Raw genomic sequence first — 18,913 nt, 5'->3', positions numbered from 1 at the left:
GTGCTGTCCAGTTCCCACAGATAATTTGGGAGGTACACCTGGAAGATGGTCATTAGCACTGTAATTAATCCAGTGCTGTGTCAGGGGAACAGGGACACCTCGCACAAGTGGATCATGAAAAACCCAACCATCAGAAAAGCAATAAGAGCAGATTTGCCCTGTGGATGAAACACTGGCCACCGGCTGGATGGGAAAACTGCACTTGGAAACCTGGCAGCACACACAAAAACTCGGCTGCAAACACCCCTGTCCCTGCAGGACTGGAAGTGGCATCTGAGCAGTGCCCGTTTGGCATCACCGCAGATGAGTTCAGAGTGTGCTTGTCCAAACTGAACCCCCAGCATTTGTTACCGAGCCCATTAAGCTTCAAACAGCACTCGAGCTGCTGCTCCTCACTCATCTGTGCCGGGCTGGGGTTGTTTAACACACGGGCTCTGCCACACCCAGCCCAGACTGAGCACGAGCTGCCAGAAACCCCAACACTCTGCCGGGGAGTGAGGCTCCTCAGAGCAACAAAAATCCGGGGGGGGGGGGGGGGGGGGGGGGGGGGGGGGGGGGGAGAGAAGGCAGGAGTAGGCTGAGAACAAACAAAAATGGATTAAAATATTTATATGTTTTGCCTTTTCCAGGAGCTCGGGTGGGATTTCATCAGGTGCCTGACCAGCAGGGCCCCGTGAGCGCAGGGTTTGCAGGTCAGTGTTTGCCTGGCACCCACTCCTCCCTTTTATCTTCTCGCCTCCCTCTTGTTTTTTAAATATGCAAATACATCAGAGGAGGGTTTCAAACCACGGACTACAAATAGATCTGAAGGGCCTTTGAGCTTTTGAGAGGCTCCTGACTTACTCCAACAGAATAAACAACCACAAATGCGTGGATATTGCACATTCCCTCTGCTGTGACTCCTGTCGTGAGGTCCAGTCCTGTCTCCCAGAACCTCCTTTGTCCTCCCATTCCCAGCATCACCTGGGAATTTTTTTTGTGGGGAGGTTTCTGGGGTTCAGAGCAGCACAGGCAGTGGGGTCCCCCCCTTTTCCTTCTTGTCCACCTCCATCTCAAGCAGATGTTTCGGGGAGGAAAGCTCTGGGATGATGAGCTGAGCGAGCAGAGGGAATGCGAGGCTTTGACTCGAAAACACCGAGCGTTGAGTCATAATTCTCAAAAAAAAAAAAGGGAACAAAAAACAAATACGTGCCAGCTGGGTGGTTCAGAAAATCTCTGATTGGCTCTGATTGAAGCATTCAACAGCACTGGGTCTGCTGGAAAATCCTGAATGAAGATGCTGAGGCCCTGATTTGGCTGAGCACGCCCGGCTGTGTGTGACAGGGATTCAGCACCATAGCAGAGCTGGCTGGTGGAAACCACAAAAACAAGTGATCCCTGTTATTCCCCATATTCCTTTTTTCTCTGCACTTAACACCTTGGCCAACTGTTGTTAGTTTACCTCGTTGCTATTTTCCACTCTGCTTTAGATGCTGGAAAATTGAGGCTGTTCCCCAGGGGAGGGGAAGGGAGTCCCAGCCCTGTGCTGCCCCCTCCTCTGACTGAAATCCCTATTTATTGCACTCTGTTTACTACTAGAAACTTTAAAAATGTTAAATGCTTAGAGGATTTCAGTTCAGACTTGATCCCCAGGCGACCTGTGGTTACAGTTAAATAAGGCTGCTTTATGTATGCTGTACCCTAAATCTAAAGGTCAGGGGTTTGGTGGCCATAAATATTCAAACTGCACAGACTGGGTCTTTTAAACCTCCTTTTAAATATTTATGATGGTGCTTCCATGGCTGCAGGAGAATATTGTAATAGTATTAAGAGGAAAAAAAAATCCTTCTCTATCTAAAAGCTCAGCATGAGCCATTTTCATATATTATGCATCACTAAGTGCTGTTTATGGCCATTTTTGGCAGAGCTTGTACTGGATCGTGGCAGAGTTCATGAATCTGGAGCTGTGCAGAGCTCGGGGTGTTGGCTGTGCCATCCATCAGCCTGGGCATTGCCTCCAGCGTGGTGGGCACAGCTGATGGGACAGCTGAGGTCCTGCAGCCTGGCACTGGGGCTCTTGTCCTCCCACAGACCTGTTCGTCGTGTTGGCCCACGGCACAAAAGCGTTCCCGAAACACTTCAAGCTCTGGAGATCCATGGAGGGAAGATGCCTCTTGAAGAGGGACCAAGCCTTTGCTTGTGCCAGCTGGAGGGTGGGCACAGCCATGCAGTTATTCTGCTGTTTATTCTCTCGTGGCATTTTGCTGAGAGCACCATCAACCTCAGCTGCAGGAACACGTCTCCTGGTGTTCCCGGGGCCGGTCATTCCAACCACAGCTGTGCCCTTCTGCCTCCTCAGAGAGCTCTGCTCATTCTGAGGGAATCAGCTGCCAACGGGAGCGGGTGGGTTGGGTGCAATCAGCAGGATGGGTCGGAGCTGTGACCAACAGCACCCCCTCGGTGCCAGGACTCGGGATTGCCTGGATGCCACAGCATCGCTGCCGGAACGGGATCTGACCGTGGAACCACGGGGTGAGCCAGCAGGGAGGTCAGCAGAGCTGAAATCACTTGCAGACTTTAATCAGCTTCCAATTAAAACTGAGATGGGCTTTTGTCCTTGGGTAGAGCAGCACAATTCAGCCTGACTGATGCCTCTTCCCTGGTGCTCACCACTCTTATCTCTTCAATTTTCAGCAGTGCTTATGGTTTAGGGGGAAGTGCTGTGTCAGCTCGGTTTCCCAGGGCACATGAACCTGTATCACGAACTTAATCTCCCACATGAAGTCATTTTGTGAGGGAAGCAAACTGGCTTTTCCCCTGTTGCACTAAAACAGGCCCTCGAGCTCTAAAAAAACAAGAGAATGATGGACAGGTGAAAGGATGTACAACATCCACCAGCATGCACAGAGTGGGATGTCACAGGCTTCATTTCCTCAGGAAATCAGCTTTAAAATTAAGGCTAATCAGAGTTAAAAAACACTGCAGTTACCCTAGACCAAATGATACTATAATGTACTCAGTATATTACATCCTCAATAGCAAAGCAGCATCTGCTACATAAAATGAAATGTGTGTGTCACCATATGTAGGCAGCATAATGTGGACTCAAATTAAATAAAAACATTTCAGGGTATATGGTCCAATATGCAATCTGGGCCCTGGGAAATGCTGAGTTTTACTCTAAAGTTCTTAGCAGTTGGCTATAATGCTGAACCCAAAACAGTGCAAACAGGGTTTTTTAGCAACATAAGCTGTTATCTGCACTTTCCTCCCTTTAAGCCAATATTACTTCTAGAAATGTGGGAAATTATTTGGTTTATTTTTAATTTTTTCCTCTTTTTTTTTTTTTTGTCTGAGGCTTTTTGCATCTTTCCACGAGTTGAAAAATCTCTGAGAGACCAGAATCCTGCATGTTTGCAAATACTGCTTTCCATCTGAGAGCTGCCCTCCAGAAACACCATGGAAAAAGCCCCAGAAACCACTCAGCCTGTTATCTGTGTACCACAAATAAAGAGGTAAACGCTGCAAAATTACTTGACTCTCACCTTTTCCACTGTTTTTCCCTCTGAAATCTCTCCCAAGCAAGGGGCTCCTGAAGCACTTTAGTGCTATTTTAAAAGAGATCAGGCTGCTAAACTGCACAGGCAATCTTCCCTGTGTGACTCAGGCTCACTGCAGCTCTGATGTTAGTTTTTATCCTCTTTGACCCCATTTGTTGTTAACAAAATGTGGAATAAACTGTGGATTCCCTCCAGGTGTCAGAAACACTGGGAATACGCTGGTTTTGCCTGGCTTGGGTAGCTGAGGAGTTTGTTATGATGAAGGATTGATCATTGTGTGCATTCAAGGCTGTTGGGAAGCTGCAAACCCTTTCAGTCTGTTAATGTGGATTTCATTTTCATTCAAAACAAATACAACAAGTGTAAAAATAACTTTAAAGTGCCAGTGAGGAAGGGGATGTTTGCAGAGGAGCTGCTTCACACAGTTCTGCCCTCCTGTGCCAGGTTTCCCTGGTGTGAGGGTTTTATCTCCTTTGCTCAGGTCCTTGAATTATTTGGATAATGAAAAGCCCAGGAAAGCCAGTGTTCTACTTTGTAGAAGCAGCAAAACAAAATTTCCAACTGTGAGGCTTGGACTGGAAGCATTTGATGAGGGGAAAAGTCCGGCTGGACCAGAAAGCGAAGGAAAACACAATGATGCCAGTGGAACTGGCTGTGCCACCGTCTGGAAATCCTGGATACACCTGTAAAGGTCTGGGAAGTCACTGAGACAAAAAGAAGAATGCCTACATGCTGTTTTCACCGGGAAAAAGGGAACTCAAGGTAAATGACAGGGAGAGGAATGTAACGAATCTGTTCCTGCCTGGGGCGCTGCTGCCGGCAGCAGACTCTGCCTTGGGGTCCTCTGAGACTTCCTGTGCCAACGGGGAAAGGATTCGGCAGCTCCCAAAGATCGGAGGCGTGGAGCTGGCTGCAGTGCCAGGGCTGGATGCCACCGAGGCTGGATGCCACCAAGGCTGCTGTCTCACACATCCACCCACCGTGAGCCCCGTCCCCTCACCGCTCCCAGCCCTGCGCTGGTTCGGCGCAGCAAACAAAGAGAGAAGCTGCAAACCTAAAAAAAAAAAAAAATAACCAACCTGGATGGCATTTGGTTTTTCTCCTGTCTTTTCCAGTTCCCTTCCTGCTCTTTGTCTTCTGCAGCTCCCCATTTCCTCAGCTTTTGTGTTATTCCTTCTCTCCGATGGCAAAAGCTGGTTCTTACCATTCCTCGCAGGTGCTGCCGGTTTCTGACCCGTTCTCCCTCGGTCTCCCTGAAGCATTAGGGGATGAATTGAAGTCTGGCAGTGTCTGCTCCTCAACCCACTTCTGAGCAGGGAGGTGAAGAGCTGCAAAGAATGAAAGATGTTTGCTTTAAAAAAAAAAACAAACAAACAAAAACAACACGCCACGTTTTCAGATCTGTTCGTGCACCTTGCTTTTCATTCCCATCTCCTTTGTCCTTTGGGGGCATCTGGAATTCCCAGTGCTGAGGCAGCAGGTGAAAATGTATGGAAAGGGCCTTATCTGACTTCAAACCAACTGCTCGAGAGATCAGGTCCTTAGAGACGATCAATGAAATTTGCCTGAAATCAGCTGGAATTGGTCCTAGATTTTTATCAGCCCGTCAGGGGATGGGCAGATACCAAGGCAGCTTTTCAGTGTCCAAGTGGACATCAATTGTGCAGCCACAGTCCTTCCTTCCTACCAAGATCTGTTTGGGACCTGGAGGTGTTGTCACCTTTCTGACTTGGCTAATCCATGACTTTTCCATGAGATCCTCATGACCAGAATGTCCACAGAATGTCTCCTGTGGGTGGTGAAGGTGAGGAGGGACAATCGCAGGAGGGGCTGAGCCACCAGAGGCTCTGACAGGGAGATGCTGTGGATTGAAACCAGGAACAGGGAGATAGCTCAGCACAGAGAGCTCTGCAAGGAGCCACGTCCTGTGTTCATCACTGAGTCTGCCTGCATGAAAGGGGCTGTTGAGGAAGATCACAGAGGTGTGATTTCCTCTGAGGATAGATTTCCTGCTCCCCCGCTATCAGATGCTGCTAACCCAGCAATGAGAGCTCCCAGAGGGCTCCTTGCAGCGAATCCTCCTGTCACACACTCTGAAGTCCCATGACACTGATGCTCATGCCTGGCATCTCTCCCCCTGACACTTTTCTGACAAAGGGATCAATAGTTTGGGTCTGTTTGGAAAATCAATTCAGCGCTGGGCAGCCCTTGAAGGAACACCATCAAAGTGTCGGACGAGCCAGTGGTCCCAGGGGGGACAAGATGCATCTGACCTCGCTGATGGCACAAGAGTGATGAACAGGGGAGAGATGGGAAGGCTCTGCAGATTCCTGCAGCTCCCAGCACAGAGGAAGGGGCTGCCTGCCAACCCCTGCCAAGCCCTGCCATCCCCTTCTGTCCAACTCTGTGTCCTCCCGCCCTAGAGAACAGCGTGATCTGGAAAGCAAAGTACTGGCCTAAATTGCATCCTATAAATCAAGAAGAGAAGCCAGGTGTGTTTTTATCTCCTCTCCTGCATCACACAGCAAGAGTTTCATGAAGAGCAGCTCTCCTGTAATTTCTGGAGGAGCTGGGATGCATCCTTGGGAAAGGCTCTTGGCTCTGATTTAACTGTGTCAAGCGATGGAGAGGGCACCGAGCCTTCAGCTGGGTTGTTTCACAGTCTGATTATCTTCCCCTGAGGAAAGAAACCAGGCCCTATTTCTACTCCAAACTGTGGACTCTTGCTTTGACTTTTTTTTGGCAGATGGAAGAGCCTTCATATACAGAAACCTTCCCCTTGGCAGCCTCCCCTCAGCCCGTCCTTGTGCTGGTGAAAGAGCTGGATCATCTTTAGTCCCACTCCATGGGCAGGTTCTCCAGACCCTGAATCCTTTCCAAATTTCTAAAGAGGCATTTTTCAAAGTCTGGGTAAGACACTGTGGGAATCAAAAGATCTGACTTGTGTTCCCACTGGGCAATTTTTTCCTTTTATTTCTCTTGGTTTCTTTGATTTATGTCCTGGGAGCTCTGTGGGACGGGGGCTCTTTCCCAGAGGAAGGACCATACAGGGCCTCACATTCTGGAGCTCATGTTCAATAACAAGGTTATTGATATTAATTCAGAAACACTTCAAAAGAGGAATAAATTACAACAAAATGCAGAGCTGCTGCTTTTGCCCTTTACCCAAGTGCAAGCCATGACTATTACCATGAAAGTCAATGAAACTGGGTGGGTATAAAACCAAAGGAGAGGGAGTAAAGAGATTTCCCTTGGGAACATGCTGTTGGTGTCTTGGAAAAATCAATTTCAGAGCCTTATCTGTGTAAAACAAGGAGGAGTTCTTCTCTTCTGAGGTCTAAAACACCCAAACCAAGTCACCCTCCATGGCTACAGCAACCTAAGGTGAAGCTGATCTCGTTGAAAATTTTTGTGTGAAAGAAGCTCTCACTGCTGGGCTTCTGCATCTCTCAAGTCTATTTTAAGCCCTGTGAGCTCCAGCTGCACCTGGGCCCTCACATGGAGCATCCTGAGCTGCATCAACCACGTGCTGCCAGGGTTAATCAGGAGCTGCTCAGGTGGTTTTTGAAGACACTTTTAACAGTGCACCCGCAGAGAAATCCAGCCACGTGTAACTCACCAGTCCTCCTCCCTCCTTTGAATTTTGGGGGTTTTTTTTATCCCACTGTGAGCCCTGCTGGGGGAAGGTGATGCCCAGGGTAATGAAACACCTTCTGAGGTGCCAGGGGAGGATGTGTTCAAACCCTGTCATGCCACTGATGCTTTTGGCCTCGTTGTGCTGCTCTTGATAAAGTCAAGAGGAGCTTAATGCTTTTTAAAGATCCTCAGCTTTTATGGGCTATAAAGCATCAACCTTAAAGGGAGGTGCTGAGGGAAGTATCTCCCAGATAGATCTCTGTGGGATAGTCAGACATGCCAGCTTTCCCACAGCTGCTCCCTGGGCTGCCTTTTCCTAAGCTCACTTTAAACGAAGGTGATGGTTTCCCTCCTAGAGAAGAGCTGCCTGAAGCTGCTAAAACACTCTGAGGGGGACTGGGACAACCTTCCCTTGGACATTTGCTGATGGAAACACACAGAAAGCTTTTTCCAGTTTGTTCTCAGCTGTTTGTTCCCACTGAGGCTCAGTCACAGTGCTGCAAATTTCCTGAATTCTGTGCTCCACGATCCCAGGGCTTGGAAAGGGCCCTGCATCAGCTCAACCCTACAGAGATCCCATCTCCTGCTCCAGTAACAAGCACTCCAGAATAAAAAAATCCTTTTGCAATGAGTAGCTAAAGGGGGAAATCCTCCAGTGGGAGCCTCTGCTAATTGTGGACCTGTGGCAAGTGATTCCCATTAAATTATTCAATAATCCCTAAGAGATGATCTGATAACATCTCACCTCTGGAATGTTTCTGTGTTGCTGTTCATCTGCATCACCAGATACTAAAGGAATGAATAGTATTTATGAGGTCCTGGAAAAACTGGTTTGAAAAGCATTCAGGGTGTGTGTGAGAGAGAGAAATGAGGGGGAAACAATCCCCACGGACCCTGGGGAGGGGAATGTGTGAGTGGGCACTGCCTGCAGCCCCTGCTGCACCAGCGGGACCTTTGCAGGGGGCCGGGAGGGGATGCAGGTGAGGATGCTCTGCAGAGCAAAAGCATTGTCACGTCCTCCCACTGCCTTGACTTAATTTAGCTCGGAGCCTGGCAGAGGATGCAGCTCGGAGCCTTCCTGGGGGTTCGGTCTGGGAGCGCCTTTGCTCGCGGGGTGGTGCTCTGGGGGGAAGGGGGGGTGAGATCCCTGTGCACCCCTCCCTGTTCCCAGGTACCACCGGGGATCGGGGGGGGGGGGGGGAGGGCATTGAGAGGGGGGTTCAGGGGGGGGTTCAGGAGGGGGTTCAACCCCCCTGTTCCAGCCCTGCTCCCCGCGGGGCCGCCGCAGCATCACCCCGCGCTGCCGCGGCTGCTTTTCCCCCTCTCCCTTTGCCGTGTTTAGTTAAATTTCCCCCGCCTTACTTGATGTCACATCCTGTTCCACAGCCATCCCCTGCTAGTAGCCAGCCCTACCAATTCCTTTCTTCTTTTTTTTTTTTTTTTTTTTTTTTTTTTAAATCCCCGTCCTCTCCCCATCGCCCCCCTTTTCAAGGCAAACTTTTGGCAATAGCAGAGATAATCATTGCGTGCTCCGTTGAATTTCCCTTCGCAAATGTCTTTGGAGCAAGGGAGCCATTAAAAAAAAAAAAAAAAAATTAAATAAATTACCAGAGAGCCAGCACCGAGAGCAGAGGAGAGAAACTGGGATCCCAATAAATATGCAAAGTGAAGGCTCTGCTGAGCAGATTTTTGGCATCGCTTCCCGAGGGTGCTGAGAGCCGCCCGCAAAATCAGGCTGATTTTTTTTTTTTTTTAAATTGCATTTTGTTGTCTTTTTTTTTCCCTTTTTTTTTTCCTCTTTAATTAAAATATTAATAAGAATAAAGGAGTGAGGAGGCAGCGAGGCTCGGGGACGGCGCAGGGAGGCTCGCCCGGAGGTGATCTGTATGCGAGGTGCCTAGAACGGGGTGCGAGAGATGCAACCGGCAAGCAAGCTCCTGACCCTCTGCTTCCTCATCCTGATGGGCACAGAACTCACCCAAGTAGGTTTATCTCTTCCTTCTCCCACACCCCCTCCTCCTCTCCCTTTCTCCCCAACGCCATTTTCTGTTAAACCTCGAGAGCACAAAAGAAAACTGGGATAGGATGCTGCACCTCCGTGCCCCCCCCCATCCCCGGGCATCACCTGTGCCCAGCCCGCGGTGCTGGGGGACCCTCCGCGCTGGGGGGGAGCCGGGGGTGGGGGCACAGGGCGGGGGGCTCGGGATACCGGACCCCCAGAGACGGGGAGAGAAGGGGCAGCCCCAACGTGGCCACCCCCCCCCGAGGGGTGTGGGGGACCCCCCACCCCACCCACCCGCGGGGAAAGTTCCCGTGAAGGGCTGGGGGAGCAGAGGGGGGCTGCGGGACCCCCGCCCCGGGCTCGGCCAAGTTCAGAGCTGCCCGTCCTGGGTCCCCACGGGGACGAGACTCCGGTGAAGGGTGTCAGTCCCTCCTTGTCCCCACCCCACTCCTCATGTGGGGGTAGATTCGCTGATTTTAGGTGACATTTAAATGTCCCTTGATGTTTCCATCTGTGACAGCCTTGTGGGAGAGAGGAGCAGCTTATTTATCCCCCTCTCCCCACTCCACCTATTTTTTTTTATCCCCTGGATTATAATGGGTTTTTTGACTGTCCCGGCCCCTGGACAGAGTGAGTAGTGGGGCTGGGGGAGAGAAGAGGAGGCACCCTAAAGACATTTCTTGCAAGTGGAATTAAAACTCCATTTGACTTCTTTAAGCTAACTGGGGAGAGGCAGGCAGGGTGATTGTCTTTTATTATTTTCCCCCGTCACTGAGGAAAGGAAAAAAAGTAATTACAAGAGGATGCTCTAGATTGTGGGGTTAATTGTGGTGCTGCCTGGAAGCAAAAAAAAGAAAGAAAAAGAAGCTATAAATAGGAGAGGAATGGAGGCTTCTTAGTGTAGGAGCAATTAGCAGCTGGGCTCTCATCCTGGATGCTTTATGGAGATTATTTTTCTCTTTCTCCTGCTGACAATGCTCTCTCCTGTCACTACCCTACTGCTGAAGTTTGAGTAGCTGAAGCCTTTTGCCTTTGCACCCTCAGAGTATTTCTGCTGCCCCCAGGAAAGGAATGGCTAAAGCAAAGAGCTGCCTTAATCTGGAGCCCTCCAGAGAAGGGATGAGAAGGTTGTAATTTGAGGGGGGGTGGGAGGGTGGGGAGGGAAGGGGAAGGAAAACAAAGCAATCCCAAAGCTGTGTGGCTGAGGAGAGGTGGGAAGGCAGCAGAGCTGCAAGTGAGCACCCAGGAGAAGCCCATTGTGTGAGAGATGCTCGGGCCGTGCGCATGCGCCGCGCTGGACAAAGCCAGGACCACCAGCATCGCTGGGCCACCAGCACGACGGGCTGCTGGCCACACTCCTGGCCCAGCTGAGGGCACAGCCAGCCAGCAGCTGCAGTGGCATCGTGGCAAAGCAGCGTGGCAGGGCTGTCCTGGCCTCGTAGCCCCTCCAGCCTCCCCTCCTGCCCAGCCCCATGCGATGCGCCCGTGGCCTGGGGACCTGGGTGGTGCCGCCTCCCCAGGGATTGTCACCCCCTAATTGGCCTTTCCAGCCCCCTTGCTCTCCTCTGGTGGGTTTTTTCGAGGACCAAAAGGATGCTGCTGTGCCTGGCTGCTTTTTCCTTTTCCTGCTTTATTTCACTTTAACTTTTCGACCAACTTTAAACCAGGGTGGGGATGGGGAACCAAACCTGCCCTGAGCTGTGGGGCTGGGGGGCTGCAGGGAACTTGGCAGAGTTACCTCCCAGCCCATGGCAGGAGGTTTCAGCCCCTGCTAAAGCCTGGCTTTGCTGAGCTGCCTCACTGGGGCTGGTTTCTGCTCTGCAGTGCCTACCTGGGCAGGTATCCACGTCCTGCCAGGCTGTGCAGAGCTCTCCCACCCTTGTGCCTGCTGACTCGCCTGGCACTGCAGAGCCCTTTCAGAGTTTCAGCATCTCATTTCTGTAGCACAGCTGCCAGATGCAATCCCCAAATATGCCTTTCAGCCCAGGCACCGCCCAGCTCAGTGTCTTCCATGGTTAATTCAGTGCCAGGTTCACATCTCCATCACACGTGGGGAGTCTCTGCTGTCCCCTACAGAGATCCCGTGCTGGGGGAGGAAGGATGGAGGTTCAGGGGAGAGAGGCTGCTGATTTAAGCAGCTTTCCCTGATGATGCAGAAGGTACTGCTGTCCCCTCCTGTCCCTCTCTGCAGTGACACTGACAGGCCAGTGCACAAGAAAGGAAGGAATGGGGAGAGGTCTGGCTCTTCAATGGGGCTGGAGGGGGTGAGCACACGGCTGTCCTTCCAGTGGGGGGCTGGGAAAGCTCTTCTTGTGGAGGGAAGGGAGTTGTCACCAAGATATTGGTGCTGCAGCATCCTCTGGCAGTCCCCCCAGGTGGGAGGAAGGATGCTTGTGCCAGGCTGGGAGCACATGGGTGATGCACATGCTGTGGGCTGCACCCCCAATTCGGTAGGGGCTTGGAGACCTATCTAAGATGAGTGGTAGTTTTACCTGTGTGAAACAAGGGCAGAACTGCCCCTACACTCCCCAATCCTTTGTAGAAGTCCCTGCCTGCCCCTCAATCCCCCACGTGCCCCCAGAGGGCAGGGCTGGGGGGTGTCAGGAGCCCCAGAGTGAGACTTGCACTGGGATTTCTTTTAGCTGCCAAAGGTCTCCTGAGTTGTTTTGTTCCTTGCCTTGGCTCTCCCCAGGTCAGCAATCAGAACCTGGAATGACCTATTTTGGCTGGGTTGAACGGCTGGATTCAGGGTGCAGGGGCTGGGATGGGGGGCAAAGGTGCTCTGGGCAGCCTGGGGTGCAGCCCCTTCCCTCCGCTGTGTACACAGCTCTTTGCAGGGGCTTCCTGGGAAAAGCATGGGGCTTCCTCTCCTTGTCTTCTCCTTGGAGAGACCCAGGGCAGCTCTCCTGGTGTCCATGAAGGAGCTGAGCCAATTTATGCTCTCTAAGGATCCGCTTGTCACGTGCAGCGAGACGGTGCTGCCGGAGGGGCAGAGGTTTGGGATGCTGTGGTACAGCCAGGGGTGGTACAGAGGGGGTTTGGGGTGCCAACTGCTTGCCTGTCTGTCTGACCTGTCCTTTAGTCATTCCTCGAGCTGGGATATCACAGTGAAAACCTCTTGGCATTCCCCAAAGTTCTCAGGAGCAGAGCAGCAGCCGGCGCTCCAGCATCCACCCCTCTGGTAATCGTTGGAACCACACAGGAAGGAAGACCTTCCTGGAGCAGGCAGATATTAAACATTTAGGGCTTCTGCAATAGGAAAAAAAAAAAAAAAAAAAGCCTAAAAATAATAATTTTGCTATTGATTTTCCTAAAAGCACATCAGGCCCCTCTTGGGGCTGTTTTCAGGGGAAGGGAGAGGTGCCAGGGACACGCTGCCCGTGCTCAGCAGTGCCCAGCCCAGCCATGCTGGCTCCCTTCTGTCCATGGAGAACTTCCCAGTGCCCAGTTTGATGCCCAGGCTCTTCCTCCCCCTGTCAGGGAGACACATGGAAACTGGTAGGATTAAGCTGCAAATCTGCAGCCTGTAACAGGAGGCAGCTGCCTCGTCTCATAAACCAATTTGTGTCTCGTTTCACTAACTTCAGCTTTAACCAATAGAAAAGAAAGGTAATTTTCAGCCCTGGGTTGTATTTATTACTCAAGTTATCAGGCCTTGTAATCAGTATTAGCATCATACGTAAAGTAATACAAAACTAATTACTCTCAGAGTGAATTAGGTGAAGGCTGCAAACTGTGCTGACAGTGGAAGAACCTAATTCTGGAGTTATGAGTGATAAGTGTTGTCTTTGCTCTGCTGTGATGAAGCTACAAACGAAAGGGAACAAGGCAGGGACAGGGACACCCAAGGAGTGTCCCTCTGGGGTTTCTTGCCTGTGGATACCTCAGCCAGGCTCTTTGGGAGACCTGAGAGATTGAGTCAGTCAGGCAGGGGAAGATGCACTTGGAGAAACTGAGATACAGAGCCTGAGATGTGTCTTTGCACCAGCAAATCCCAGCTGGGGGGGAAGTGTGTCTAAAAATCCTGATTTTTCTTCTTTTGTAAATTGTAGCTATTGGTTGTTGCTGCTCCGCTTGAGCTCAGCCCAGGAGCCCTGGTCCCAGCCTCTGGACTAGTTTTATCCTGGGTCTTGGCCCTGGGAAGCTTTTTCTCTGCTCAGGACTTGGGTCCTGGCTCCCAGCCCGCCCTGCTCATCCTGGAAAGAGAACAGTGGGACAGTAGCAGTGTCAGCCCTGGGCCCAGGAGCAATGCTGTGTTTCCAGCAAGTTTTCACTGTGAAGTCACCTTCTGACTGGAGGCGTGTGCCTGACCCAGGGGAACGTGCCAAAAAATTCATCCTCCCCAGCCACAACATCCGAGTAACGGGAACCCAGGGAACCCATGCCAGCCCAGAGGCTCTGACTTGTCTTGGCACCTGCTGGTGGATCAGGGGCTTAATGTCAAGAGCAGCTTTAGCTAAACACAGATTTAGCCACATGAAGCCCTGTGAAGGGGTTTGTCACTTCCAGAGTGGCACAAGGAGCGTGTTCTCTCTCCTGCAGAGCGTTTCTCCCTGTGTGTGGGTAAGGAAAGGGAAGGTCTGGGAGTGTTTTGCATGTGGGAGCAATCCCAGTGTCTGTAGCTGGAAGTTGACTTTCCAGAGCACATCGGGCTGCCTGATCCCAAAATATGGCTGCTCCTGGAGTGAGGCACAGGACCAGGCACAGGTTCCACACAAAGTCCCACCAGGGGCTGGCACTGATCCACATCATCCTGCTCACTCTTTCCAAAGCACTTTGAGGTCTTAAATTGCTGTTTTGTTTCCTTCCTTCACTTTCCCTGTCTGTCCATCCATACCCTTCCCATGAGGAGGGGAAGAGCTTGCTCTTTGTTGTTACAGGGCCCAGGACTGAGTCACAACAGTGACAAAAAAAAACCCAGAGAGAAAACAAGGAAGTTTGGAAGTCAGACCAGAAAACCTGGGAAAACTGGTACCATTTCTTGCTGTGGCATTTGTGACCTGCTGAGGGACAGATGCCCCATGGCAAATGCAAGAGAGGATTGTCCTGTGCCCCAGAGGTGATGGGGGTACAAAGTGTGTGTTCCCTAGTGAGGATGTGGTTGCCCACGCTGCCTCCCAGGGCAGGTGGTGCCTCTTCTCAGGCTGGAGGGATTTCAGGCACCTCCAGGGAATGAGGAATGCGAGGGAAGGGGGGTGAAAGTTTACTAAGTTGAGAGGGGGATGAGAAATGTCATCCTTTTGTCCAGAGCAGAGTCCAGGCCTTTCCCTCTGCAAGTCTGTGGTGCTGGGCTGAAAGCAGAAGGGCACAGTGAGCCCCCAGTGCAGTTCTGGGCTGGGCTTAGAGCCCTGAGCCTGCTGAGAAGGCTGGGCTGGGATGGGATGGGAACTCTTTGTCCTCCCCACTGCAGGGACCTGCCCCAAGAAAGCTGCTCAGCATCCCCACAGCCTGGTTTTTGGAATGCTGTCCCATCCATATGTGACAGGGGTGCTCCTCTCCACCCCTCAGCTCACCTGTCTCCACACATCCACACTCCTTTGGGTGCAGCAGCACCTGGCAGTGTGGCAGCCTGGCATGAGTCAGGGCTCCATGAGGGATATAAAGAGTCAGTGGAGGCAGCAAACCCTTCAAGAGGCCAGTTCAGAGCCCTTCCATCAACTGTAGGAGGGAGGAAAATCACTTAGTCCAATCTAAGTATCTAAGGAGGATCCTTGAAGTTACACAACCAGGTCTCTCCAGAAAGGACAGTCATTTCCTGCCCAGTGCCTGGGACACCTCACAGGTCTCCAGTACAGAGAGGAGGAGCTGGAAAGAGCAGGAGTAGGGGCTGTCCCACACACCACAGAGCAATCTTCGGACAGGCTGGAGTGCCTGCCCAAATTCTTGAGTCCTGTGCTCCCAGGACAGGAGCTGCCAGCCCCCTCCACTGGGCAGCCAGCTCAGCTGGACTCACCCTCCTTGGGTGTTAGTTGAGATCCTCCAGCGTTTACTGAGCCAGCTTAGAGCACCGGCAAGATTCGAGGCTGTTAAAATACAGGTGCGTGTGTTTTAGAGCAGCTCCCGTCCGCTCACCCTGCAGCCAACAGGAATTCTCGGGTTGGGGTCCGTTGACACGATCCCCACCAAAACTTGGGAGCAACAGGAACTTCAGCACCTCTTCTCCAAACCAGCCAGGAGAGGGAGACAGTGACCGCCGTGTCCTGCACGCTCACACACAGGAACTGTCCCTCTTTGCACACCTTGACCCTTGCAGGGCTCCTCCAGGCTGACAGACACATTTTGCATTATCACTTCCCAGCAGCGGAATTTTCCACTAAGCAGCTATTTTGGAAGACCCTATTCTTTGCTTTTATCTGTCGTTCCTCCTCTTTCTCTGCTCGGAATACATGCGTGCAAAAAGCGTCTTTTGTTCCCTAAACAGTTCATCTTTTCCTGCTGTTTGCTCCTTGCTTGCAGCAGGAGAGGCACGGAGGGGGCAGCCTTGGAACCCCTAATTTTTTGGGCAGCCCTGCACCCCCTGCTCTCGTGGGGAGGGCGGCTGGAGCGAGTGCATCAGGACAAGAAAAACAGTGACAACAAAACAGGTTTTTTCAAGGCAATTCCTTGTGAAAAAACCCAAAGTGATTGGGAGAAAGGTGAGCTCAACCAGTTCAGCAGAACTGGTACTGCAGGGATTTCTGCAATGGAAAGTTCCTTTTCAAGAGCCATATCCAGCTTTGCCCTGGAAAGCCCCATCAGTGAATACTATCAGGTCAAAAAGAGTCACCTGAGTCTCCTCCTCCTTGATTTCACCAGTGTTTCTGCTGATGTGCTCTAGCAGGAGTAAAGGCAACATCAGGTCTCCCACATCAAGTTTATTGGAATTTTATGCCAGTATTTTCATTCTGTTGCCACGCTGGGCTTCTAAAACAAGGGAAATTGTTTGGGTAGGGAAGAGTTTCCCTGTTTGCACATCAGCTGCTTCAGGCACTGAGATGACAACGGTCATTTTCCTCCTTGATGCCCATGATCTGCAGCATGTCCATGCACAGCTGCGACCACCACCCTCTGCATAACCTTCCATCCCTAAAAAAGGGAAACAGCAGCATTTCTGGGACCCTCTTTTTTTTGTCAGGTCTCTGCTTTGGAGCAGCTGGTGTGGATTCAGCTTGCATGGCCATGACTTGGGGGAGGGTTGTGCCTCTCTTCACCCCAGGTTATACCCTACAGGCTCGGGACCATCCTGCTCCCAGCACAGGTTGTTAATGCATTAAGTCACTGAACTGTCTGAAAAGGTGTGGAAGAACATCTTGATGTCCCTGCCTTAACTCCCTTTATCTTACCAGCAACAAAAAAACTTCCCCCAAAACTGCTGGTTTTGGCTCTGTTGTAAACACAGAGAGCAAGAGAAAGAAATGAAATCTGCTCCAGGGAAACAGAGCAGTTCTGCCTCCCACCACCTGCACAAACCCTGGGAAAAGGTTCCCAGGAATGGGCCACCTCCTCAGCAGGGACTTGTGGCTGCTGCTCCTCTCTCCGTGCTTTGCTGTCCCCATCTGAGTAAGTTTTAATCCTTGCAAAGCATTTGAAAGACATATGAATGTGCACTGGTGGGAAATGAGGCTTTGTGGAATGACCCTTACCACACTGAATACCATTTTACACATTGGAGTATCCATAGGTCTAATTCCCTTGTATGTTCCTGGAGTAGACAAATATGAGGGATAAACTTTACTTACTGACTCAGTTGCAAAATGAACATTAAGATGATTTAAGTGTAGCACTCAAGTGTTTTATATGATATGAAATCAGATAAGCAATCAGAGCCTCAGCTGCCACAGTGCTGAGCACAGCAGAAGCACCTGTTAGAGCAGCACTGGAGCAGAGCAGGGAGCTGTGATTCCTTATAAAAGCTGGAAGCCATCCAAGGCTTTTGCCTAATGAACCTGTTCCTGTAACCACAGCCTGAAGCACCTCCTTGCTGCAGAGCCCCTCAGGTACCACCCCACACCCCTGGCAGCAGTTTTGCCATGGAAGGGATGCTGGTGCCTCACCTGGGCTGGGTGAAGCTGATTTCACAGGGTGGAAGCAGTTTATCCCTTTTGGAAGCCTGAAGCAGGACAGTGTGTGGTTCAGAGGGCAGGACAATTTCCCTACTGATTTCAGCAGCTGGCTGACTTACCTGGGCTAGAGGTGAGCAGGAGGAAGGGGCAGAGTGACATGGATGCTGCTGGGACGTGAGGGAAGGGAAGGGCATTCCAGCTGCCAGCGCCTGATTCTGTTGCTGCTGGGAGGGACAGGATCCGACCTGGCAGCAGCGCTCCTGCTCTAACTCGTCTCTTTTTCTCCACCTGGTGGACTTGCTAAATGTGCTTTATTTCAGTGTGTTACAGGAGCTCCACAGCTCTCCCTGCAGAAACAGCTCCACTGGGCTGTGGCTGGTGCTGCTCCCTTTGCCCAGACCGGCAGTGCTGGGATGATCCCACACCAAGGGCCATGTCCCCAGTGAGGGACAAGGTCCTGCTAAGGTGGGACAGATCAGCTCAGTGGCGGTTGGAACATTCAGGGTCTCCTGCAAAGAGGGCAGTGCTGGCTATTCCAACATGCCAGGGCTGGTGCTGTACCAGTGGAGTGATGGGTGTCACCTCTATCCTCTGGAGAGGGACAGCAGATTAATTTCAGAATTTTGCTTTGCACAGGGTGTTTCAAAGGTTCACTTAGGGGAGGATGTGCAAGGAACTGCAGAGCTCTGTTTGTGGGAGACTTTGGTTCTGAGGTCACCAGGCCAGTTCTGCAAATGCCTTCAGGAAACCTGAGTTGTGACCAAGCCCCATCTCGCTGCCCATGATATGCCAGGCTGGCCAGTGGTGTTGGTTGGTGTTTGCAGCCCGGGGGGTTCCTCGGCAGGGAATTCTGGGAATGAGACAGGAGCAGCGTGGGGCAGGAACAGGGCAGGCAGGTCTACTGGGACATTTCGGTTTATCCTTCGCGCTGACGGAGCGCTGTCGCAACAGAATGCGGCGAGGGGGCGAGCGGGGACGCGGAGGGTGCTCTGACAGGGCTGGGGAGCACCAGGTGCCCCGCAGGGATCGCACAGCCCGCGGGACTGTGCGGGAGTTCTCAAGGAGCGCTTGAGCGCTGGCAGCAGCCCTGGCCGGCTCCCCTGGCTGGCAGCAGCTCCCCTTTGTCCCCTGCACGGCGCTTCTCCGCTGCGGTCCCCGCGCCCCCCGAGCGCCCCCGGCCCCGCAGCGCAGCCCGCAGCCGGCAGAGGGAGCGGCAGCGCCGCAGCGGGGGAGCCGCCCCCCCCCTTCCCCGCTCCGCTCCCTCCCCAAACCTCCTCCACCTCCCCCCCAGTCCTTTTCCGTCCCCTCAAATCTTCTCTCCTTTCCCCCAGTTTTCCCCCTCTTCCCCCAAATCTTTTGTCCTCTCCCCAAATCTTTCTCTCCCTTCCCCAAGCCTTTCTGACTCTCTTCAAATCTCTCCCCCGTTCTTTCCCTTTTCCCCATATTTTTTATCTATATATCTTCTCATATCTTTTCTCACTAAACCTTCTCTCCCCAAACCCTTTCTTCCCTGTTTCCCTCCACTCCCCCTTCCCCAAACCTTTTCTCCCTAAATCTTTTCTCCCCAAACCCTATTTTCCCTCTTTTCCTCCACTCCCCCTTCCCCAAATCTTTTTTCCCTAACCTCTTCTCCCAACGTCTTCTCCGCAAATCTTTTCACCCCTCCTTCCCTCCGCTCCCCCTTCCCCAAACCT

The 18,913-nt window shown here is 51.9% G+C and overlaps 1 protein-coding gene and 1 long non-coding RNA gene across 2 annotated transcripts in view; both read left to right on the top strand.

Moving 5' to 3' along the window:
- Nucleotides 1-627: 627 nt before the first annotated feature.
- Nucleotides 628-3,472, top strand: LOC113950423. Its single transcript, XR_003528737.1, has 3 exons — nucleotides 628-692; nucleotides 2,071-2,192; nucleotides 3,337-3,472. It is a non-coding gene; the product is annotated as an uncharacterized LOC113950423 (long non-coding RNA).
- A 5,067-nt stretch (nucleotides 3,473-8,539) lies between these two features.
- Nucleotides 8,540-18,913, top strand: part of OLFM1 (olfactomedin 1) — a 31,808-nt gene continuing 21,434 nt past the window's right edge. The window contains exon 1 of the mRNA XM_027650265.1: nucleotides 8,540-9,157. Within this exon, the coding sequence (XP_027506066.1) occupies nucleotides 9,092-9,157 (66 nt within the window). The 5' untranslated portion in view covers nucleotides 8,540-9,091. The remainder of the gene's footprint in view (nucleotides 9,158-18,913) is intronic.

Source organism: Corapipo altera, unplaced genomic scaffold, assembly GCF_003945725.1.
Source record: "Corapipo altera isolate COAL_440 unplaced genomic scaffold, ASM394572v1 268, whole genome shotgun sequence".
Classification (NCBI taxonomy): domain Eukaryota; kingdom Metazoa; phylum Chordata; class Aves; order Passeriformes; family Pipridae; genus Corapipo; species Corapipo altera.
The sequence above is the reverse complement of the archived record's forward strand: the minus strand, read 5'-3'. Positions and strand labels throughout refer to the sequence as shown.